This window comes from Pseudophryne corroboree, chromosome 11 (genome assembly GCF_028390025.1).
Source record: "Pseudophryne corroboree isolate aPseCor3 chromosome 11, aPseCor3.hap2, whole genome shotgun sequence".
NCBI lineage: Eukaryota > Metazoa > Chordata > Amphibia > Anura > Myobatrachidae > Pseudophryne > Pseudophryne corroboree.
The window spans coordinates 133,438,330-133,464,568 of NC_086454.1; the positions used below are offsets into that span (position 1 = coordinate 133,438,330).

At 47.1% G+C, this 26,239-nt stretch overlaps 1 protein-coding gene across 1 annotated transcript in view; it reads left to right on the plus strand.

Annotated features, from left to right (window-relative positions):
- Positions 1-26,239, plus strand: part of NAALADL1 (N-acetylated alpha-linked acidic dipeptidase like 1) — a 139,487-nt gene that overhangs the window by 98,053 nt on the left and 15,195 nt on the right. The window contains exons 10-13 of the mRNA XM_063946132.1: positions 455-540; positions 1,886-1,949; positions 8,451-8,518; positions 16,645-16,736. Of these exons, the coding sequence (XP_063802202.1) occupies positions 455-540; positions 1,886-1,949; positions 8,451-8,518; positions 16,645-16,736 (310 nt within the window). The remainder of the gene's footprint in view (positions 1-454; positions 541-1,885; positions 1,950-8,450; positions 8,519-16,644; positions 16,737-26,239) is intronic.

Here is a 26,239-nt window from a genome sequence, read left to right on the forward strand (position 1 = left end):
GTAACACAGTACTTACTGGTTGGTACATTGGGGGTAATTCTGAGTTGATTGCAGCAGGAACTTTGTTAGCAGTTGGGCAAACCATGTGCACTGCAGGGGGGGGGGGCAGATATATCATGTGCAGAGAGAGATAGATTTGGGTGGGGTGAGTTCAATCTGCAATCTAAATTGCGGTGCAAAAATAAAGCAGCCAGTATTTACCCTGCACAGAAACAAAATAACCCACCCAAATCTAACTCTCTCTGCAAATGTTATATCTACCCCCCCTGCAGTGCACATGGTTTTGCCCAACTGTTAAAAAATTTCCTGCTGCGATCAACTTGGAATTACCCCCAATGTCTCAGCTATTCAGCATCTGGATGCAAAGTGAGCCAAATTTAGTTGAAAACTATAATGTTACTGTTTTTAACTCTTACCAATCAGAAAACATTTTAATGTTATACAATATAAACAGGTAAATGGCGTCCACGTAGAACAATTATATTTGGAAGCTGGGGAGCAGAGGAGTTTGGTTTAATCGGATCTACTGAATTTTCAGAGGTAAGAACTATGAACACTTGCTTTGCAGTATTGCCAAAGTTAATACTCCTCTAGTATTGTGCTGTGTAATATGCTGGCACTATATAATAAGCCATCCATACTTTCCAATGTCCACTATCGACGTGGTCAGAGCCGTAACTACGTGTGTGCCAGGTGTGCTGGCACACAGCGCAGTCAAATTGACTCATTACAAGCCGCCTGTTCTGTGCTGTGTGCGCCGCGCTGGCGGAGAGCAGCAGCGCCAGAGGCAGGGGAGGAGGTTGAGGGAGGGGTACTGGAGCTGCAGCAGTGCTATATAATTGGTAGAAGTGCCACTATAGCAGTCCTCTCTGCTTCCGCATTGGCTGCCCGGCGCTGCTGTGAATGCTGGGATGTGCTTCCCTCATCCCAGCATTCACAACGGCGGCGGGCAGCCAATGCGGAAGCAGAGGGACAGCTGCAGCAGCGCCTCTACCAATTACACAGCGCTGCTGCAGCTCCAGGCCCCCTCCTTCCTCCTCCTTCTCCCCTGCCAGGGATCTGCCAGCACCGAGGAGCCTGAGCCAGCGGGGAGAGATGGTAAGTATCTATCTCTGTCTGTCTGTCTGTCTATCTATTCTGTCTGCCGCAATGTTTAAAAAGGAGGACGCTGTCGGCTGCAATGTGTAAAAAGGGGGACGCTGTCTGCCGTAATGTGTAAAAAGGGGGACGCTGTCTGCCGTAATGTGTAAAAAGGGCACGTTGTCTGTCGTAATGTGTAAAAAGCGGATGCTGTCTGCCGTAATGTGTAAAAAGGGGGACTGGCTGCCGTAATGTGTAAAAAGGGAGACTGGCTGCCATATTGTGTAAAAGGGGGCTCTACCTGGTGTAGTGGCGCTACTGTGCGGTGTTATTTGAATAATGGAGACTACTGTGCACCGTAGTATGAATTGGTATTATTTTGTGGCCACACCCCTTCCCCATGAAGCCACGCCTCTATATATTTTTCATGCGCATACGGCGCGCACTGCCCCTATCTTACATAGGAGGGGGCACCAAAGCCGTTTCTTGCACACAGCGCTAAAATGCACTGGACGTGGTGGATGAATATGGAGCCTGATTGAGGGTTGTATGCTAATACTGCCACAGCTGAGAATTTGTATGCAGCAGCTACAAATATGCAAAAGTGACAGCCACCCCCCTTTTTCATAGGCCACACCCTTTTTTGGCTCGCGTGTGTCCCTCTTCCTATAATGAGAAAGTTGGGAGGTATGGTAAAAGGCCTAAACACTTTCTCTTTTGGCTACTTGGTTATGAATTGTATTTTCTGCATGTGATTTTATAACAAAATAATAACTACAGTACATTTCTCCTTTCTTCCTTATAGGAATACTATAGCAAACTGAGAGACAGAACAGCAACATATATTAATGTGGACATCTCAGTATTCGGTAAGGCCCTGATAAATCATTATTTCACATTAGTTACTTATGTGAAATATTTTCCTATCTGTGTTTTGTTTCTTTAAATAAATGTTTTGACTCTACTTCCTCCGTTGCCTTCTTTTGGTATTTTGTGTTACAGGTATTCAGCTGTTTTTCAGAAGTTATGATCTATACTGCTGTTGTACTGCGTAGATTCGTGATTATTGCAACATCATCCAAAATTTATAAAACTGCAAAATTCCTGCTGTGGGAAAAATACAGATGCTATCAAACATAGGGGGTAATTCCGAGTTGATCGCAGCAGGAACTTTGTTAGCAGTTGGGCAAAACCATGTGCACTGCAGGGGAGGCAGATATAACATGTGCAGAGAGAGTTAGATTTGGGTGTGGTGTGTTCAATCTGCAATCTAATTTGCAGTATAAAAATAAAGCAGCCAGTATTTACCCTGCACAGAAACAAAAAAAACACCCAAATCTAACTCTCTCTGCACGTTATATCTGCCCCCCCCCCCTGCAGTGCACATGGTTTTGCCCAACTGCTAACAAAGTTCCTGCTGCGATCAACTCAGAATTACCCCATGATTTTTAAATATTGATGTAAATTTAAATATAATCAAACCTTGCAATTTATTTAATTAGAACACAATTGACAAATTAAATGTTTGCTGTTTAGGGCTGAATTCAATCCGTAGCAAAAAGCCATTTTTGCGGTAAAAAAAAAAGTGAATTTACTGCTAATCGCGAGAAAGTGCCTATTCAATAGTTTGTCAAAAAATGGATTTGCAGCAATTTTACCTCAAATTTCAATTCACCACCTCTGAGCAGGTGAATAGTTCAGAAAAATCCATATTTGAAGTAAAAAAAAAAAAAGGGTAAGATTTAGGCCTGTATTTATCAAGCCTTGGAGAGTGATAAATAGAACGGTGATAAAGTACTAGAGAATCAGCTCCTAACTTTCATGTCACAGGCTGTGTTTGAAAAATGACAGTTAGGAGCTGGTTAGTTGGTACTTTATCACCGTGCTATTTATCATTCTCCAAGGCTTGATAAATCTGGGCCTTGATTCTAAACCCCTAGGACACCCCCTTTAATGACTAATTAGGCACTTAGAAGTTTTTTAATTGGCCAATAATGACATGTCATTTTTGGGTCGAAAAAGTGCAAAATGATGGAAATTGGGGTACAAGGTATGGGACAGGTATATTGGGTTGCATTATGAGTGGGACACGTCTTTTTATGCTTGCAGGTAGGAGTAATCAGGTTTTTTTTTTTTTACTTTTTCAAAGTGGCGTGAAATGACCCAAATATATACTTACACCCATTTCCATGTACCCCAAATTTAATTTTAGCACTTATTTTGATGAAAAACACTTGCCTTTTTTCCACTAAAAAAAAAATGGCAATAAGGAACTTCTAAACTGTTATCTGATGTTAGTTTACCTTTTTGGGGGGTACAGGCAGATTTAGCCATTTTCACTTATCACTGCCTGCAACAATTTTCGCGATAATCCCATTTTCGCAATTTTGCAATTGAATGGACTAGTCCCGGGAATGCGCATACCAACAAAACGCCCATTTGAAGAAAAAAACTGCAAAAGCTGCGAACAACAGAAACGTGGTAAATTATTGCAATTTGACGGGTAATTGAATTTGGCCCAAAGTGTTTTTAGCTGTGTAATTATTGTTTTATTTATATTTTAAGTGTTTGCTTATTATCAATTATTAACATGTTTACTGTTCTGCTCCCATAATTTAGTCCAGTGATAGAAATGGGTTGGGACTGGGAGACCAGCGCTTGGGATCCCGGAGGTCAACATACCGAGCCTGGGATCCTGGCAGCAGAATGGCGGGAGGGAGGGGAGCGCAACAAAGCCGCTTGTGGGCTCGGTGGCTCGCTGCGCTCACCACAGTTTCTGTTCACACTCTATGGGTGTCGTGAACACCCACGAGTGGGAATATTTTCTATGGGTCGGTATTCTGTCTGCCGGCACTTTGATTGCTGGGGATCCCGGCGTCGGCATGGTGGCCGCATCCCACCTAAATGTGTCACTACTGCAATTGCTGTGTAAAGATATTATGTAATAAATAAAAAAAATTAAAAAACATAAAAAAAATTTAAAAACATAAAAGCAATGTACTTGAATTGTAGTATCCTTATTTTAATCAGTGGAGAACGCTTTAAAATATATGTATTTCCCTATAACAGTGATATCAAACTATGAAAATTATTCAGGTAACATAACCCAAAACACCTAATTACAAATGCCATAGTAAGCAGTGCAGAATAAATGGATACTGGTATATAGGGAATGCTCATACAAGCCCATTCTATCTAAACCAGGAACACAGTTTGCTTACATAAAAACAAAATGGGTTAAACAACCAGGTGTAAACTTTTAGGTATATCAAACAAATATACTTAGCCATTTGTAAGTATGGGGCTCATTCCTTGTGTTTTATTTTGCATAAAATAATGCATTTTTATACTGTGTATTTGCACAGAAAAGACTTGAGCTTACGACCATATGCAGATTCAGTTGCATCATATGTATATGACTCCCTACACTTAGAAAGGTGTAACTGGGGCAGTAAAGGAGGGGCTGGTGTCGGCGTACCAAGGGGGTCATTCCGAGTTGTTCGCTCGTTATTTTTTTGTCGCAACGGAGCGATTAGTCGCTAATGCGCATGCGCAATGTCCGCAGTGCGACTGCGCCAAGTAAATTTGCTATGCAGTTAGGTTTTTTACTCACGGCATTACGAGGTTTTTTCTTCGTTCTGGTGATCGTAATGTGATTGACAGGAAGTGGGTGTTTCTGGGCGGAAACTGGCCGTTTTATGGGTGTGTGCGAAAAAACGCTACCGTTTCTGGGAAAAACGCGGGAGTGGCTGGAGAAACGAAGGAGTGTCTGGGCGAACGCTGGGTGTGTTTGTGACGTCAAACCAGGAACGACCAGCACTGAACTGATCGCACTGGCAGAGTAAGTCTTGAGCTACTCAGAAACTGCACAGAGAAGTCTTTTCGCAATATTGCGAATCTTTCGTTCGCAATTTTACTATGCTAAGATTCACTCCCAGTAGGTGGCGGCTTAGCGTGTGCAAAGCTGCTAAAAGCAGCTTGCGAACGAACAACTCGGAATGACCCCCCAAGAGAACAATGTAAAAAATAAAGTGCACATAAACAGATAACAGGCACACGGTAACATTCAATGCAGTAAACAAATAAGGACGGTAACTGCTCAACAATCCAAGTCCCAGTCAGCAGGAAGGAGCTTTCTGTATAACCTGACCGCTGGGGAGGTATACAGGGATACCAGGAGCCCAGTGCTACTCTCCAGGGACTTGCTGAAGCAGACGCTGGAGAGAAATGGTCGGTCGGCGTCTCTGTGAGGTAGGGGAGAGGAGGAGGAGTCACCCTATGATAGGATGCTTCAGGGAGGGAAAGTGCCATGGGATGGGTAGGAGCTAATGAGGAGAGCCTACTTCCCCCTAGGTAGAGCTCTACTATTTCCAACCCTCTGAGGAAACGACCAGTGTTTGTCGGTCGAGAAACGCGTCAGGACATCAGAGATCCAGACATCCGCCAATCCCTTGTACCACTGTTCACTTTGAAATCTTGCTGGAAGTGTTTGATCAGCTCCGGAGCCACCTGCATTTGGTCCCGATTGCTATACGGGAACCGTGGCGAGTATACCCGGACCTCGGAGAGCATTTTGATCTATTGCTAGACACCTGTGGTTGCAATATCCTGCTTTGCCAATCCAGCAGGTACACAGGAGGACGGACCGTGGAGAGGAGTACACAGCGTTTGATTCATGACAGTACCGCTGAGACACCTGTGGAAGCGGTAAGCAAACTCGCTCCGGTCAGCGGTCACAGTGAGAGAGTGATGGACGGAGCAGTTAAACTGCAATCCATTAACATCTCCATGTGAAACGGTACCATTAACAAACAAGTTGATCAGTGGTATTTCCATTTATATCATTTGACTTGAGGATCACTTTATTCAGATTCTAATGTCATGCCGGCTATTATGTTATCTACTAGTGCACTAGTAATACGGGACTATTAGATATGCGGAGTGTGGATTCTCTATTGGATTAGTTTTATCATCAGCTCTATAAAAATTTTTAAAAAAAATTTTTTGATTGTAAATTTTACTACTATATATTTTATGAATAAATTGGTGTTAATACACATTTAGTCTGTCTGCGCTCTCTTTTCCTGTTTTCTTGTTTCTGGGCGGAAACTGGCCGTTTTATGGGTGTGTGCGAAAAAACGCTACCGTTTCTGGGAAAAACGCGGGAGTGGCTGGAGAAACGAAGGAGTGTCTGGGCGAACGCTGGGTGTGTTTGTGACGTCAAACCAGGAACGACCAGCACTGAACTGATCGCACTGGCAGAGTAAGTCTTGAGCTACTCAGAAACTGCACAGAGAAGTCTTTTCGCAATATTGCGAATCTTTCGTTCGCAATTTTACTATGCTAAGATTCACTCCCAGTAGGTGGCGGCTTAGCGTGTGCAAAGCTGCTAAAAGCAGCTTGCGAACGAACAACTCGGAATGACCCCCCAAGAGAACAATGTAAAAAATAAAGTGCACATAAACAGATAACAGGCACACGGTAACATTCAATGCAGTAAACAAATAAGGACGGTAACTGCTCAACAATCCAAGTCCCAGTCAGCAGGAAGGAGCTTTCTGTATAACCTGACCGCTGGGGAGGTATACAGGGATACCAGGAGCCCAGTGCTACTCTCCAGGGACTTGCTGAAGCAGACGCTGGAGAGAAATGGCCGGTCGGCGTCTCTGTGAGGTAGGGGAGAGGAGGAGGAGTCACCCTATGATAGGATGCTTCAGGGAGGGAAAGTGCCATGGGATGGGTAGGAGCTAATGAGGAGAGCCTACTTCCCCCTGCTGATGTGGATCCACAGGGCAATGGCCACCTACTGTGACCATGGTGCTGTGAAGTGCCCCACTGCCTGCTGCTCTGGTGGTCTACTGAGGGTGCAAGAGACCTGGGTGCCCTGGAGGAGGTGGACCCCTTTATTCGGGCTCCCCACGCCCCCAGGAAACCCCAGCCTGGGATGACTAGTTAGAGGGGTTAATGCTATGGCCACAGGGACCAATACAAGCGTGTCCCCTGGCTGTGGCAATACCACCCTGTCATAGCCAGATTAAGGTGGGGGTGCAGGGCATACTGTACCCCGGGCCCCCCTTTATCGGGGGGCCCCCCAGCCAGAGCACACTGACATCGCTAGTTTTCCCTCTTATGCAGCAGCAGAACCAGACAGCCAGAATGTGTATAAGTAGTACAGAGGCTGCTGCTATTCTTGCATGTGACAAGATAAATGATAGATTTTATTTTTCTATGTGTATTTTAAGGTTGTTTAAGTTGTCTTTGTTCCACTACAAATTATTTTTATACAATAGTTGTCTTTCAATTATGTGACGTTATAACAGTGCCCATGCATTTATTAAACTACCAGTATAAATCTAATATACACCATTGGGTTAAATTTAATATACCTAATGCATACATCCCAACATGATCCATACCAGGAGCGATAAAATGCTTCCTACCTGGACTTCCTTCTTAAGTTACGATTGCAATCACCTGTGTTGAGACACTTTTCTTATCAATTAAATAGTTCAACACAGGTGACACCAATCATATATTATGAGGGAAGTCCAGAGAGAGAGCATGTTGTCCCTCCTGGAATGGGTCATATTAGGAGGTATGCACAATCTAATATACACCCCCCACCCCCTCCTCTACAATCAGGGCCCCCCCTGTCTTAAGTGCTCCTGGCACCCCCAAGGCTTAATCCGGCCCTGCACCCTGCTAGTGAAGCCCGGTGCTGGATATATGGGGGCCCCTTTTGTCTTTCCCCCCCAGTATTTTTAGAACCAGGACCAGTCCAGGAGCCCAGTGCTGGTTTATAAAATACAGGGGAACCCTATTAAAATTTTCCCCTGTATATTTTTTTTTAACCAGGACTGGTTTAAAGAGGACTGGTTATGCTTTTTGGAGGAGGGAGCCCCACCCATTTTTTTCGGACCTTTAACTATTTAGACACATTTACACATAGAAGCATTGCCAGACCTCACTGATCTGTGCAGGCTTCATATTCGGGAGTGTTTAGCTGCCGGCAAACACAGCAGCCAAACATGAATGCATAAACTATTGGAAAACACGATCCAATCAAACACGGCAGCATAGTACATACTGTACCTGTGCTTCATTTTAACAAACAAAAGCGTGTCCAATCGATCACGTCCATGGGTTTAATCTCGAACAAACACAAGTCAAACATGGAGCTTAGTAAATTTGCCCCTGAGAGTGGATTTTTTTTATATTTGCAAGGCACAAAAGTAAAATTATTTTCATCAGAGTTGCAGAGTGCAGCACTGAAATGAATCTCTCCATTTTATTCTGTAACAAATGTTTAACTTTATGTGTGCATGAGTTATTGGTCAATCTTCTGAATACATATTTCTCTCATCCACCAGCAAATACATCGCTGCGGGCACAAGGGACACCTCCAGTTCAGAATGTTATCTTCACTGCAGCAAAACAGGTATAATAAGCAGATAACGTAGGGGAAACTAGAAAAATAATTTCACCTGTCTGCTTGACAAGTGATCCATAGGCTGATGAGTGGACACATCTCCAGTGATGGTGCAATAACGGTTGTAGTAGCAAGTGCAAAAACTGCCCTAGTGGAAGTAGATTTGGCAATGAGTTGATACTAAGGGGGTCATTCTGACCCGATCGCACGCTGCGTTTCTTCACAGCTGTGCGATCGGATCAGAACTGCGCATGCGTGGCGGCCGCATTGTGCAGGCTCGTCGTTGCCTGGCGCCAGGCAGCAACGCCGCTACCGAAGAAAGCAGTCGCAGCGGCGACCAAAAGATCGACAGGAGGAAGGCGGATCCGGGCGGCAACTTACCGTTTTCGGGGAGTGGTGAGTCCAATTTAGAAATACACTCCCCCATAGGCGGCGTCTAGTAGATCGCACAGACAGCAAAAAGTTGCTCTTGGTCAAAATCAGCCGAGGCTCAAGTACACAGGAAATCCGTTAGGTTTGGAAGGATCAGGCAGAGGCTGAAGTAAGAATCCAGACCAAGTTCAGAGCACAGGTGTCCAGTAGAAAAAGGGTTAAAGAAACAAACAAAGGAAGTAATAAATTTCAAATCCAGGTTCAGTGCACATGTACCTGCCAATTTCAGGGATCATAAATACTGTATGTAGTGGTCAAAGGTCTTTTATATTCGGTGCACAAGTATCCAGTAGCAGATAATCCAAAAAGGATCAGGCAAAAATAAGAATCAATAATCCAGTCCAAAAATGAGGTACCAGCAGGGCCAGATTAACAATGGGGCGGATGGAGCGACAGCTCCAGGCCTCCACATAAAAATAGGCCCATCATCATGGCAGCATGATGATCACTAGCCACCAGCTGGCCACATGGTCGACCATAAATCAAAACTATTAAGATTGCATTTATATTTTTCTCACAAAATGATGCAATTTTTTCATATTTTTACATATTTAGGGAGACATTGGCGGTAATAGTGTATGGGTGTACACACCCACATGGCTCTGGCCACACCCACACAGCATTAATCACTCCTCCCCATTTCTCACAATAGGCCCTTGAATATTTTCAGCTCCAGGCTCATGTGGCCCTTAATCCGGCCCTGGGTACCAGCAGTAACCAAGTATCCAGCAAGTCTCAATTCCACAAGTGTAAACTAATTACAGTACCTTGCAAGGAGCACGGTGGTGAGCAGGTTGCAATCTGTGACAGGTTAACCCTCAACAGTAATACTGTACCTGGAGCCGCAACTAGCCAACAAAACTATCACAGAGTGTAAGATTCACACAGGCCAATCTTGCCAGTGAGCCTGAGTTTAGCCAGATTTGATAAATCTGGCCAAATGGCTGGATCAAGTAAGCGTTTGTCAGTATGGGATCCGGTCAGCATTCAGGATGCCGACAGTCAGAATTCCGACACTGGTCAGGAGACCAACGCTGGGATCCCGACATCGATCTCCATTAGTGATGAGCGGGTTCGGTTTCTCGGAAACCGAACCCCCCCGAACTTCACGCTTTTTACACGGGTCCGAGGCAGACTCGGATCTTCCCGCCTTGCTCAGCTAACCCGAGCGCGCCCGAACGTCATCATCCCGCTGTTGGATTCTCGCGAGGCTCGGATTCTATCGCGAGACTCGGATTCTATATAAGGAGCCGCGCGTCGCCGCCATTTTCACACGTGCATTGAGATTGATAGGGAGAGGACGTGGCTGGCGTCCTCTCCGTTTAGAATAGAAATAGATAGAGAGTGAGAGTGAGACACTTGATTTACTGGAGCTTAGGAGTACTCAGAGAGTGCAGAGTTTACTAGTGACTGACCAGTGACCACCAGTGCAGTTTTATTATTATTTAATATAATCCGTTCTCTGCCTGAAAAAAAACGATACACAGTGACACAGTATACCATATCTGTGCTCAGCCTCAGTGTGCTGCATCATCTATGTATATCTGACTGTGCTGAGTGCTCACTGCTCACACAGCTTAATTGTGGGGGAGACTGGGGAGCAGTTATAGCAGGAGTACATTAACAGTGCACACTTTTGCTGCCAGAGTGCCACTGCCAGTGTGACTGACCAGTGACCACTGACCACCAGTATATTGTGATTGTCTGCCTGAAAAAGTTAAACACTCATCGTGTGGTGTTTTTATTCTATAAACGCATTCTGCTGACAGTATCCAGCAGGTCCGTCATTATATAATATATACCTGTCCTGCAGTAGTGATATATATATATATATATATATATATTTTATATCATTATCATCCAGTCTATATTAGCAGCAGACGCAGTACGGTAGTCCACGGCTGTAGCTACCTCTGTGTCGGCAATCGCTCGTCCATCCATAATTGTATACCACCTACCTGTGGTGTTTTTTTTTTTTTTTCTATCTTCTTGATACTAGTAGCTTACTTTAGGAGTCTGCAGTGCTGACAGTGTCCAGCAGGTCCGTCATTATATAATATATACCTGTCCGGCTGCAGTAGTGATATATATATATTTTTTATATCATTATCATCCAGTCTATATTAGCAGCAGACGCAGTACGGTAGTCCACGGCTGTAGCTACCTCTGTGTCGGCAGTCGCTCGTCCATCCATAAGTATACTAGTATCCATCCATCTCCATTGTTTACCTGAGGTGCCTTTTAGTTGTGCCTATTAAAATATGGAGAACAAAAATGTTGAGGTTCCAAAAATAGGGAAAGATCAAGATCGACTTCCACCTCGTGCTGAAGCTGCTGCCACTAGTCATGGTCGAGACGATGAAATGCCATCAACGTCGTCTGCCAAGGCCGATGCCCAATGTCATAGTACAGAGCATGTAAAATCCAAAACACCAAATATCAGTAAAAAAAGGACTCAAAAATCTAAAATAAAATTGTCGGAGGAGAAGCGTAAACTTGCCAATATGCCATTTACCACACGGAGTGGCAAGGAACGGCTGAGGCCCTGGCCTATGTTCATGGCTAGTGGTTCAGCTTCACATGAGGATGGAAGCACTCAGCCTCTCGCTAGAAAAATGAAAAGACTCAAGCTGGCAAAAGCACAGCAAAGAACTGTGCGTTCTTCGAAATCACAAATCCACAAGGAGAGTCCAATTGTGTCATTTGCGATGCCTGACCTTCCCAACACTGGACGTGAAGAGCATGCGCCTTTCACCATTTGCACTCCCCCTGCAAGTGCTGGAAGGAGCACCCGCAGTCCAGTTCCTGATAGTCAGATTGAAGATGTCAGTGTTGAAGTACACCAGGATGAGGAGGATATGGGTGTTGCTGGCGCTGGGGAGGAAATTGACCAGGAGGATTCTGATGGTGAGGTGGTTTGTTTAAGTCAGGCACCCGGGGAGACACCTGTTGTCCGTGGGAGGAATAGGGCCATTGACATGCCTGGTCAAAATACCAAAAAAATCAGCTCTTCGGTGTGGAAGTATTTCAACAGAAATGCGGACAACATTTGTCAAGCCGTGTGTTGCCTTTGTCAAGCTGTAATAAGTAGGGGTAAGGACGTTAACCACCTCGGAACATCCTCCCTTATACGTCACCTGCAGCGCATTCATCATAAGTCAGTGACAAGTTCAAAAACTTTGGGCGACAGCGGAAGCAGTCCACTGACCAGTAAATCCCTTCCACTTGTAACCAAGCTTACGCAAACCACCCCACCAACTCCCTCAGTGTCAATTTCCTCCTTCCCCAGGAATGCCAATAGTCCTGCAGGCCATGTCACTGGCAATTCTGACGAGTCCTCTCCTGCCTGGGATTCCTCCGATGCATCCTTGCGTGTAACGCCTACTGCTGCTGGCGCTGCTGTTGTTGCTGCTGGGAGTCGATGGTCATCCCAGAGGGGAAGTCGTAAGACCACTTTTACTACTTCCACCAAGCAAGTAGAGGAAGATGAAATATCACAGCAGTCATCCTGCTGCAAAGCGGATAACTGAGGCCTTGGCATCCTGGGCGGTGAGAAACGTGGTTCCGGTATCCATCATTACTGCAGAGCCAACTAGAGACTTGTTGGAGGTACTGTGTCCCCGGTACCAAATACCATCTAGGTTCCATTTCTCTAGGCAGGCGATACCGAAAATGTACACAGACCTCAGAAAAAGACTCACCAGTGTCCTAAAAAATGCAGTTGTACCCAATGTCCACTTAACCACGGACATGTGGACAAGTGGAGCAGGGCAGGCTCAGGACTATATGACTGTGACAGCCCACTGGGTAGATGTATGGACTCCCGCCGCAAGAACAGCAGCGGCGGCACCAGTAGCAGCATCTCGCAAACGCCAACTCTTTCCTAGGCAGGCTACGCTTTGTATCACCGCTTTCCAGAATACGCACACAGCTGAAAACCTCTTACGGCAACTGAGGAAGATCATCAAAGAATGGCTTACCCCAATTGGACTCTCCTGTGGATTTGTGGCATCGGACAACGCCAGCAATATTGTGTGTGCATTAAATCTGGGCAAATTCCAGCACGTCCCATGTTTTGCACATACCTTGAATTTGGTGGTGCAGAATTATTTAAAAAACGACAGGGGCGTGCAAGAGATGCTGTCGGTGGCCAGAAGAATTGCGGGACACTTTCGGCGTACAGGCACCACGTACAGAAGACTGGAGCACCACCAAAAACGCCTGAACCTGCCCTGCCATCATCTGAAGCAAGAAGTGGTAACGAGGTGGAATTCAACCCTCTATATGCTTCAGAGGTTGGAGGAGCAGCAAAAGGCCATTCAAGCCTATACAACTGAGCACGATATAGGAGGTGGAATGCACCTGTCTCAAGCGCAGTGGAGAATGATTTCAACGTTGTGCAAGGTTCTGCAACCTTTTGAACTTGCCACACGTGAAGTCAGTTCAGACACTGCCAGCCTGAGTCAGGTCATTCCCCTCATCAGGCTTTTGCAGAAGAAGCTGGAGACATTGAAGGAGGAGCTAACACAGAGCGATTCCGCTAGGCATGTGGGACTTGTGGATGGAGCCCTTAATTCGCTTAACAAGGATTCACGGGTGGTCAATCTGTTGAAATCAGAGCACTACATTTTGGCCACCGTGCTCGATCCTAGATTTAAAACCTACCTTGGATCTCTCTTTCCGGCAGACACAAGTCTGCTGGGGTTCAAAGAACTGCTGGTGAGAAAATTGTCAAGTCAAGCGGAACGCGACCTGTCAACATCTCCTCCTTCACATTCTCCCGCAACTGGGGGTGCGAGGAAAAGGCTCAGAATTCCGAGTCCACCCGCTGGCGGTGATGCAGGGCAGTCTGGAGCGACTGCTGATGCTGACATCTGGTCCGGACTGAAGGACCTGACAACGATTACGGACATGTCGTCTACTGTCACTGCATATGATTCTCTCCCCATTGAAAGAATGGTGGAGGATTATATGAGTGACCGCATCCAAGTAGGCACGTCAGACAATCCGTACTTATACTGGCAGGAAAAAGAGGCAATTTGGAGGCCCTTGCACAAACTGGCTTTATTCTACCTAAGTTGCCCTCCCACAAGTGTGTACTCCGAAAGAGTGTTTAGTGCCGCCGCTCACCTTGTCAGCAATCGGCGTACGAGGTTACATCCAGAAAATGTGGAGAAGATGATGTTCATTAAAATGAATTATAATCAATTCCTCCGTGGAGACATTCACCAGCAGCAATTGCCTCCACAAAGTACACAGGGAGCTGAGATGGTGGATTCCAGTGGGGACGAATTGATAATCTGTGAGGAGGGGGATGTACACGGTGATATATCGGAGGATGATGATGAGGTGGACATCTTGCCTCTGTAGAGCCAGTTTGTACAAGGAGAGATTAATTGCTTCTTTTTTGGTGGGGGTCCAAACCAACCCGTCATTTCAGTCACAGTCGTGTGGCAGACCCTGTCACTGAAATGATGGGTTGGTTAAAGTGTGCATGTCCTGTTTATACAACATAAGGGTGGGTGGGAGGGCCCAAGGACAATTCCATCTTGCACCTCTTTTTTTCTTTCATTTTTCTTTGCGTCATGTGCTGTTTGGGGAGTAGTTTTTGGAAGGGCCATCCTGCGTGACACTGCAGTGCCACTCCTAGATGGGCCAGGTGTTTGTGTCAGCCACTAGGGTCGCTTATCTTAGTCACACAGCTACCTCATTGCGCCTCTTTTTTTTTTTGCGTCATGTGCTGTTTGGGGGGTGTTTTTTGGAAGGGCCTTCCTGCGTGACACTGCAGTGCCACTCCTAGATGGGGCAGGTGTTTGTGTCGGCCACTTGGGTCGCTTATCTTAGTCACACAGCTACCTCATTGCGCCTCTTTTTTTCTTTGCGTCATGTGCTGTTTGGGGGGTGTTTTTTGGAAGGGCCATCCTGCGTGACACTGCAGTGCCACTCCTAGATGGGCCAGGTGTTTGTGTCAGCCACTAGGGTCGCTTATCTTAGTCACACAGCTACCTCATTGCGCATCTTTTTTTTCTTCTTTGCGTCATGTGCTGTTTGGGGAGTAGTTTTTTGAAGGGCCATCCTGCGTGACACTGCAGTGCCACTCCTAGATGGGCCAGGTGTTTGTGTCGGCCACTTGGGTCGCTTATCTTAGTCACACAGCTACCTCATTGCGCCTCTTTTTTTCTTTGCGTCATGTGCTGTTTGGGGGTGTTTTTTGGAAGGGCCATCCTGCGTGACATTGCAGTGCCACTCCTAGATGGGCCAGGTGTTTGTGTCGGCCACTTGGGTCGCTTATCTTAGTCACACAGCTACCTCATTGCGCCTCTTTTTTTCTTTGCGTCATGTGCTGTTTGGGGGGTGTTTTTTGGAAGGGCCATCCTGCGTGACACTGCAGTGCCACTCCTAGATGGGCCAGGTGTTTGTGTCGGCCACTTGGGTCGCTTATCTTAGTCACACAGCTACCTCATTGCGCCTCTTTTTTTCTTTGCGTCATGTGCTGTTTGGGGGGTGTTTTTTGGAAGGGCCATCCTGCGTGACACTGCAGTGCCACTCCTAGATGGGCCAGGTGTTTGTGTCGGCCACTTGGGTGCAAATTTTAGGACTAAAAATAATATTGTGAGGTGTTCAGAATAGACTGAAAATGAGTGGAAATTATGGTTATTGAGGTTAATAATACTTTGGGATCAAAATGACCCCCAAATTCTATGATTTAAGCTGTTTTTTAGGGTTTTTTGAAAAAAACACCCGAATCCAAAACACACCCGAATCCGACAAAAAAAATTCGGTGAGGTTTTGCCAAAACGCGTTCGAACCCAAAACACGGCCGCAGAACCGAACCCAAAACCAAAGCACAAAACCCGAAAAATTTCCGGTGCTCATCACTAATCTCAATGCCGGCACTGCGGAATCCTGGCTATCAGCATCTTGAAGGTAAGTATAGTGGGGCTGGTTAGGGTTAAGCTGCGTGGCACGTGGGTGTGTTAGATTTAGGTAGGGTTAGGCAGTGAGGAGGAAGTGTTATGGCTGGGGGGTAGAGGGGGGAGGGTTAGAATACTCAACTAGCAGATGTCGGGATGCCGCTGTCAGTATTCTGACCACTGGCATTCCAAGCACCGGGATCCCAATACCATCCCTTCAGTTGGTGCACTGTGTCGGGCATTGCATGCGATGATACTGGGAAATTTGCTGATAATTTATCAGTGCTTGTGTAAGCCAGCATAATGTGTGTGTTGCTGTGTGTAAAACATTATCTATACACACACCCCGCCACAATCACCCGTTTTATATTACTTACAATGATAATCTGATAATCTTCACTTTTACATTATTATTTGATCTCTGAGGAAAGAGTAAGTTCTGAAACGTCAGACAACACAAACCGTGGTTGCTGTAGTTTTAACACGTCCCTTTGAGTGCCGCCTCTGTTGGAATTACTTTACATTATTGCATATATAATTATTTATGTTTTTGCAAATATAATTATGTTTCTTACTAGCAGATTGTATTATGTATTAGTTAACCCTGGCCTAATAGAACACGTCTTTCTTTCATTTACAAATATAGTCCTTTCTTCCCCAATGGCTTTTATAGTACACTAGCCTCTATATTTTATTTATATGTTCATGAAGCAACAACAGCAGTTTTGAATTTCATCCATTAATTGCCATAATAATGATCATCGTACATCTTCTCCCATCATTTTATAGGTTGAAACACCTGTGAGTTCTCTGAGTGTATATGACAACTGGGTCAAGCACTTTAATCGATCCAGCACACTGTATGGAGGAATAATACCCAGGTAGACCACTTGTTAAGTTAATTTCAGTATCATTGATATAAGTAAAAATAAGATTTTAAACCTACCGGTAAATCTATTTCTCCTAGTCCGTAGAGGATGCTGGGGACTCCGTAAGGACCATGGGGTATAGACGGGCTCCGCAGGAGATAGGGCACCTAAAAAGAACTTTGACTATGGGTGTGCACTGGCTCCTCCCTCTATGCCCCTCCTCCAGACCTCAGTTAGAGAACTGTGCCCAGAGGAGATGGACAATACAAGGCAGGATTTAGCAATCCAAGGGCAAGATTCATACCAGCCCACACCAATCATACCATGTAACCTGGAACATACATAACCAGTTAACAGTATAAACAAACGACAGTAACGGTCCAAGACAGATGTCAACTGTAACATAACCCTTATGTAAGCAACAACTATATACAAGTCTTGCAGAGTTTCCGCACTGGGACGGGCGCCCAGCATCCTCTACGGACTAGGAGAAATAGATTTACCGGTAGATTTAAAATCTTATTATCTCTTACGTCCTAGAGGATGCTGGGGACTCCGTAAGGACCATGGGGTTTATACCAAAGCATCCAATCGGGCGGGAGAGTGCGTATGACTCTGCAGCACCGACTGAGCAAACGCTAGGTCCTCATCAGCCAGGGTATCAAACTTGTAGAATTTAGCAAAAGTGTTTGACCCCGACCACGTCGCCGCTCGGCAAAGTTGTAAAGCCGAGACGCCTCGGGCAGCCGCCCAAGAAGAGCCCACCTTCCTAGTGGAATGGGCCTTAACCGAATTTGGTACCGGCAATCCAGCCGTAGAGTGAGCCTGCTGAATCGTATTACAGATCCAGCGAGCAATAGTCTGCTTTGAAGCAGGAGCGCCAATCTTATTGGCCGCATACAGGACAAACAGAGCCTCTGTTTTCCTAATTTTAGCCGTCCTGGCTACATACATTTTTAAGGCCCTGACCTACGTCCAGGGATCTGGAATCCTCCAGGTCACCAGTAGCCACAGGCACCACAATAGGTTGATTCATATGGAACGACGAAACCACTTTAGGCAAAAATTGCGGACGTGTCCTCAATTCAGCTCGATCCACATGAAAAATCAAGTAGGGGCTCTTGTGTGAAAGAGCCGCCAATTCTGACACTCGCCTTGCTGATGCTAAGGCCAACAACATTACCACCTTCCAGGTAAGAAGTTTCAATTCAACCTTGTTAAGCGGTTCAAACCAGTGTGATTTTAGGAACTGTAACACCACGTTCAGGTCCCATGGTGCCACTGGAGGCACAAAAGGGGGCTGGATGTGCAGCACTCCCTTTACAAACGTCTGGACTTCTGGAAGAGAAGCCAATTCCTTCTGAAAGAAAATCGAGAGGGCCGAAATCTGTACCTTAACCGAGCCTAATTTCAGGCCCATATCCACTCCTGTCTGTAGGAAGTGGAGAAGACGACCCAAATGAAAATCTTCCGTAGGTGCATTCTTGGTCTCACACCAAGACACATACTTTCGCCAGATACGGTGATAATGTTTTATCGTAACCTTTATTAAAGTAGGGATGACCTCTTCCGGAATCCCCTTTTTTGCTAGGATTCGGCGTTCAACCGCCATGCCGTCAAACGTAACCGCGGTAAGTCTTGAAATACACAGGGCCCCTGCTGCAACAGGTCTTCCCTCAGGGGAAGAGGCCAGGGGTCTCCTGTGAGCATCTCTTGTAGATCCGAGTACCAGGCCCTTCGAGGCCAGTCTGGGACAACGAGTATCGTCTGTACTCTTCTTCGTCTTATGATCCTCAACACTTTCGTGATGAGAGGAAGAGGAGGGAACACGTAGACCGAGTCGAACACCCACAGTGTTACCAGTGCGTCTACTGCTACTGCCTGAGGGTCCCGAGACCTGGCGCAATACCTCCGAAGTTTTTTGTTGAGGCGTGACGCCATCATGTCTATTTGAGGAGTTCCCCCAAAGACGTGTTACGTCTGCAAAGACTTCTTGACGAAGTCCCCACTCTCCTGGATGGAGATCGTGTCTGCTGAGGAAGTCTGCTTCCCAGTTGTCCACTCCCGGAATGAAGACAGCCGACATAGCGCTTACATGATTTTCCGCCCAGTGAAGGATCCTTGTGGCTTCCGCCATTGCGACTCTGCTTCTTGTCCCGCCTTGGCGGTTCACATGAGCCACTGCTGTGACATTGTCTGACTGAATCAGAACCGGAAGGTTTCGAAGAAAACTCTCCGCTTGTCGAAGGCCGTTGTAAATGGCCCTGAGTTCCAACACATAGATGTGTAGACAGGACTCCTGGTCTGACCAAAGACCCTGAAAAGTCTTTCCCTGTGTGACCGCTCCCCATCCTCGGAGGCTCGCGTCCGCGGTAACCAGGATCCAGTCCTGAATCCCGAACCGGCGACCCTCCAGCAGGTGAGGACTCTGCAACCACCACAGGAGGGACACTCTGGTTCCTGGGGACAGAGTTATTTTCCGATGTAAATGCAGATGGGACCCGGACCACTTGTCCAGAAGGTCCCATTGAAAAGTCCTTGCATGGAACCTTCCGAAGGGAATGGCCTCGTAGGCCGCCACCATTTTCCCCAGAACTCGAGTGCATTGGTGAACTGACACCCTTTTCGGTTTTAGCAGGTCTATGACCATGTTCTGGATGTCTTGGGCTTTCTCTATTGGGAGGAAGACCTTCATTTGTTCCGTATCCAGTATCATACCTAGGAACGGTAGACGAGTTGTCGGAATCAACTGTGATTTCGGTAGATTTAGAATCCAACCGTGTTGCTGGAGCACTCTCTCTCTCTTGATCTCGCTTTTATCAGGAGATCGTCCAAGTATGGGATAATTGTGACTCCATGCTTGCGCAGGACCACCATCATTTCCGCCATTATCTTGGTGAAAATCCTCGGGGCCATGGAAAGTCCAAACGGCAACGTCTGAAATTGGTAATGACAATCCTGTACAGCGAATCTCAGGTATTCCTGATGGGGGGGCATATATGGGGACATGAAGGTACGCATCCTTTATGTCCAGAGACACCATAAACTCCCCCTCCTCCATGTTGGCTATTATCGCTCTGAGTGATTCCATTTTGAATTTGAATCTTTTTATGTACAGGTTCAAAATCGGTCTGACCGAACCGTCCGGTTTCGGGACCACAAATAGGGTTGAGTAGTAACCTCTTCCCTGCTGGTGCAGGGGAACCTTGATTATCACTTGCTGTATACACAGCGTTTGAATTGCAGCTAACACTACATCCCTTTCCGATGTGGAAGCTGGTAGGGCCGATTTGAAAGATCGGCGCGGGGGCACCTCCTCAAATTCCAGTTTGTAACCCTGTGAAACTATTTCCAACACCCAGGGATTCAGGTCCGATCTGACCCAGGCCTGACTGAAAAGTCGAAGACGTGCCCACACCGGTGCGGACTCCCTCAGGGGAGCCCCAGCGTCATGCTGTGGGTTTTGGAGCAGCTGGGGAGGACTTTTGTTCCTGGGCACCTGCCGAAGCAGGTGCTCTCTTGCCTCTGCCCTTACCTCTGGCGAGGAAAGAGGATCCCCGACCTCTTTTGGACTTGTGCGACCGAAAGGACTGCATCTGATAAGGTGTTGCTTTCTTTTGCTGTTGGGGAATATATGGTAAAAAATTTGATTTACGTGCTGTAGCTGTGGAAACCAGGTCCGTCAGCCCATCCCCAAACAATACATCACCCTTATAGGGTAGTACTTCCATATGTTTTTTGGAATCCGCATCACCCGTCCATTGGCGAGTCCATAAGGATCTTCTCGCGGAGATAGACATGGCATTGGCCCTAGAAGCTAGCAATCCAATGTCCCTTTGAGCATCCCTCATAAATAAGACTGCGTCTTTTATATAGGCTAGAGTTAGGAATATAGTATCCTTATCCATAGTATCAAATTGATCTGTCAGCTCATCTGTCCAAGCTGCAATTGCGCTACACACCCATGCCGACGCAATCGTCGGTCTTAGCACAGCACCCGTATGAGAATAAATACCCTTTAAGGTAGTTTCTTGCCTGCGATCTGCAGGGTCCTTAAGGGCCACTGTGTCAGGAGACAGTAGCGCCACTTTCTTGGACAAGCGCGTCAGGGCCTTGTCCACAGTGGGGGGTAATTCCCAAATCTCCCTATCCTGCTTAGGGAAAGGGTATGCCATAAAAATTCTTTTGGGGATCTGCGGTCTCTTATCCGGAGTCTCCCAAGCTTTTCCAAAGAACTCATTTAATTCATGAGATGTGGGAAAATTAATAATCTGTTTCTTTTCCTTAAACATGTGTACCCTTGTGTCGGGGACCGAGGGTTCATCCACAATATGCAACACATCCCTTATTGCCACAATCATACACTGAATAGTTTTAGTCACCCTAGGGTGCAATTTTACTTCGTCATAGTCGACACTGGAATCAGAATCCGTGTCGGTAGTAGTGTCTTGTGTTAAGGGACGCTTTTGAGACCCCGACGGGTCCTGTGAGTCGGTCCAATCTGAGGATTGACCGCCTGATGTCCCCCCTAAACCAGCCTTATCAAGCCTTTTATGTAAAGATGCCACACTTGCATGCAACGTATGCCACATGTCCATCCAATCTGGAGTCGGCACAACCGACGGGGACACACCACTCATTTGCTCCACCTCCTCCTTGGAGAAGCCTTCCGCCTCAGACATGTCGACACACACGTACCGACACCCCACACACACAGGGAGTTACCTATAAGGGGACAAAACCCCAACCAGGCCCTTAGGAGAGACAGAGAGATAGAGTATGCCAGCACACACCCAGCGCTTAAAAACACTGGAATATATGACCAGATAGCGCTGTTATATGTTTATAATTGTAATCTCCACTCACTGCGTCGCCAAAGTGCCCCCCTCCTCCTTTTTCCAACCTGTGAAGCTCAGCAGGGGAGAGAACAGGGAGCCAGCGTTTTCTCATGCAGCCTCTGTGGAGAAAATGGCGCTGGTTAGTGCCGAGGATCAAGCCCCGCCCACCCGACGGCGGGCTTCGGTCCCATCATATACTAATAAAATGGCGGGGGTCCGCGGATTTACTGTCCCACAGCCTAATCCATCGTATTTATGGCCAAATTGAGGTTTATTGCTGCCCAGGCTTCCCCCACCCCCTGCGCCCTGCACCCTTCAGTGCCTGCTTGTGTGTGTGTGACTGGGAGCAATGGCGCGCAGCTTATCACTGCGCGCTTACCTCATGAAGATCTGATGTCTTCTGCCGCCTGAAGTCTTTTCCTCAATACTCACCCGGCTTCTATCTTCGGCATCTGTGAGAACGGCGGCGCGGCTCCGGGACGAACCCCAGGTGAGACCTGTGTTCCGACTCCCTCTGGAGCTAATGGTGTCCAGTAGCCTAGAAGCAGTGCCCAACTTTACAAGCCAGCTCTGCTTCTCTCTCCTCGATCGCACGATGCAGGGAGCCTGTTGCCAACAGGACTCCCTGAAAATAAAAAACCTAACAAAATTCTTTTTCCACAGAAAACTCTGGAGAGCTCTCTGCAGTGCACCCATTCTCCTCTGGGCACAAGATCTAACTGAGGTCTGGAGGAGGGGCATAGAGGGAGGAGCCAGTGCACACCCATAGTCAAAGTTCTTTTTAGGTGCCCTATCTCCTGCGGAGCCCGTCTATACCCCATGGTCCTTACGGAGTCCCCAGCATCCTCTAGGACGTAAGAGAAACACCATTTTTAATATACAGAAATATGTTAAGATTAATATTTTCACTGGTCTGTGGAAATGCTTTTGTTGTACTTTCCTCTAATGACAACTTCTCAGAGTTCCACAACACGAAACACCAACAAGTTGAGCTGTCTCCAATTAAGGAATGGTATAAACAAAACCCACATTTAAGGATTCTGCTGAATACAGTCCTATAATATTTACAAATATTCAGGAGGGGTCTAAATAATTCCAATCTTACGTAACGCAGCAAGTGACAACTCTGCCATAAATCTAGATTCGAAGTTGCTTGAATAGTCATATTTCAGAACACCTTTGCTATAAACCTCAGGATTTAACTGGATTTACTGTAGAATGGATTCTTGGATCCATATTTTGCTATCATACTTCTCGTAAATAGAGATCAGGACTTTCTAAACCATTATTATACATTAAGGGTGCTGCAATAATATTTGTGTAGCCTTGCTTTGCATGCACATGGCACTACTCATTTACCCCGGAGTGTCTTTTGTGTCAATCACATACTGTACATTACATAACCACGATGTTTCTCATGTACACATGGTAACAATATATGTGCTGGTAACACAAATTTGTTGTGTAATCCCATTTGCCTGGTAGTGGGTGGTGGGTTAGGTAACTGTAGAGAGGTAATAAGCCTTCTAGATCCGCTTCTCGAGGTCTTCAGTTACTGTAAATAGCCCATAAAGCTCACCTGTACCTGTATGCCCCCATGTCTCCAAGCTACAGATAGGAATGACTTATTATCTCAGGATATTGCCTGTGGTACTTAGATTGTGGATGTACCATGTGCAGGATACTGGGAGACTCAGAACAGCAAATGGAATTAGCATTGAACTAAGGAGTGATTCAGACCTGATCATAGATGTGCTAAATCTAGCACATCTACAGTCAGATTCTTTGACATGCAGGGGACCTCCAGCACAAAGCTAGTCCACCCCGGATGTCATGCCCTACCCCACCCCCATGTGCGAAAGCATCCCACTCCAGCTATGCTTTTGCACCCGCCAAGTGGCTCCCTGTCTGCGCAGTTTAGCTGTGCTGGCAGGTGGCTACCCGCCAAGTTCTGGATTGCAGCGGCTGCGTGTGACATCACACTGCCACTGCGGCCCGCCCCAGCAATGGTCCGTACACACCTGCGTTGTCCAGACCGCCCCCCCCCCCCCCCCCCCGTGCGCAACGGTGTTCTAAGGCCGTTGGCACACCCCCTCCCGTCCCGCCTCTGCCTATCAATCAGGCGAGTGCACTCCACAAAGGGCATCAGGCTGCCATTGCTGCCGTTGCAGCGATCGGGTCTGAATTAGGCCCTATGGTCAGGACAGGTAGCTCAGTAAAAAACAATTCAGGGTCAGGGCTGGTGTCAGACAAGGCAAAATCAGTACACAATCAGGGGTTAGTATTGGTTGCAGGAAAGGTAAAGTCAGTACACAATTTGAGGTCAGGGCTTACAGTAAGCAACCCATAATCTAAAAGACAATTTGTGGTAAGAACAGGAGAAAACAGTGAAATCTAAGGTCAATTCATGTCACAAAAAGAAAGTCAGAAAACAGATTATGGTTATTCAGCAACTATGCAGCATAAACTATCACTAGCACACGTGTAATAGGTGGGAAACTATTTAAAAAGATGGCAAGTAGGAGGAAGACTAGAGCTCAGCTGGCTAATCATATTACCAGTGGAATCTGTGAGAAGTTCAGGAGTCCTGGGAGAGTAGCTTCAGTATTACCTAAAAACAAACCCTGAAGGTCGGTAGAGCGTGGGCGCCGAGTCAGGGGCGTAAGTTCATAGTAGATGCCCGGAGGCGAAATAGATGATGGTGTCCCCTCCAACTCCGCCACATACACACACACACATGTATACAAATACACTTACAGCATCCATATATACACACAGCCATACACACACACACACACACACACACACACACACACACACACACACACACACACACACACATATATAAATACACAGCCACATACACACACATACAAATACACACACACAGCCACATACACCCCAATCACATATATGCATATACACACACGGCCACATATATACTATACAAATGCACACACACATATACATATGGACACACGCATATACATTTACACACACACAGGTGGGTCAGAGACATTGCCCCGGGAGCTGTCTGCTGTCACACTGGAGCAGCACAGCACTGCCGGTTTTAAAAAAAACAAACCCTGCTCCTCTGTAACTCCTTGGCGCCCTCTCAAATCCTGCACCTGGGGCGCATGCCCCCTTAGCACTCCCTAGTCAAGGCCCTGGCCATTGTCACGACCCACCAGTCGTCAGTCCCCTCTTCTCACCAGTTTCTCCCCACATTGCAGCAGCTCCTGGACAGTGGAGGGGAAGGAAGTGGAGTTAGTTGGTTCCACAGGAGGTAGCCGGACAGCCGCGGTATCAGCGGGAGCCTGTGTGTCTGCGGGAGGGAGCCGGGCAGCCGCGGTGTCGGGGCGGGAGCCGAGGTGTTAGTGTGAGAGAGCCGGCCCGCCGCAGCATTGGGGCGGGAGCTGGGGTGTCTGCGGGAGGGAGCCGGTGTCATGGGCATACCTCTCAATTGTCGCAGGACTGTCCCTTTTTTTGGGACTATCACACTGTCCCCCCCGCGGGCCGGTGTCCCACGGTGGGGGGGGGGGGGGGCAGTTGGGAGGCTCCTGTCACTGCTGCTCTGCTTAGCAACGGTGAATAGATGCTGTGCGCATGCGCACAGCGTCTATTCACAGGTGACAGAGGGAGAGAGGACATGCCAGCAGTTCAGAGAGTGACGGTAAAAGGCCCCCTCAGTGACGGTAAAAGGGGCCATGCCCCCTTTTATATAGGCCATGCTCCCTTTTATATAGGCCATGCTCCCTTTTTGTGTGCACCAAGATCCCTCTTTTAACTTTGACAAAGTTGGGAGGTATGGTCATGGGTGGTCATTCCGAGTTGTTCGCTCGCAAGCCGCTTTTAGCAGCTTTGCACACGCTAAGCCGCCGCCTACTGGGAGTGAATCTTAGCTTATCAAAATTGCAAACGAAAGATTAGCAATATTGCGAATAGACACTTCTTAGCAGTTTCTGAGTAGCTCCAAACTTACTCGGCATCTGCGATCAGTTCAGTGCTTGTCGTTCCTGGTTTGACGTCACAAACACACCCAGCGTTCGCCCAGACACTCCTCCGTTTCTCCAGCCACTCCCGCGTTTTTCCCAGAAACGGTAGCGTTTTTTCACACACTCCCATAAAACGGCCTGTTTCCGCCCAGAAACACCCACTTCCTGTCAATCACATTACGATCACCAGAACGAAGAAAAAAACTCGTAATGCCATGAGTAAAATTCCTAACTGCATAGCAAATTTACTTGGCGCAGTCGCACTGCGGACATTGCGCATGCGCATTAGCGACTAATCGCTCCATTGCGACAAAAAAATAACGAGCGAACAACTCGGAATGACCCCCATGGGGTGAGAGCCGGTCAGCATGGGAGTCAGCGGGAGGGAGCCCGTCAGCACGCAGAGTCTGGGGGCGGGACTCGGGAGCTGGGGTGTTGGTCTGGAAGGGCGCCAGCCAACCCTACACCCCCTTTGCTCATACGTTGTAAGTTGCTGGCGCACAGTAATGGAAGTGCACCAGAGGCAATGGAGAAGGTGCCCCCTTCACTGCTGGAACCCAGCGGCAACCGACTCCATTGCCTCCGGTACTTCCGCCACTGCACCGAGTGCATGATGCTGGCAGTCTTTATGGAGTGATGGCCCTGCACTGCATGGTAGTAGTTCCCTTGGACTTGAGGTGAT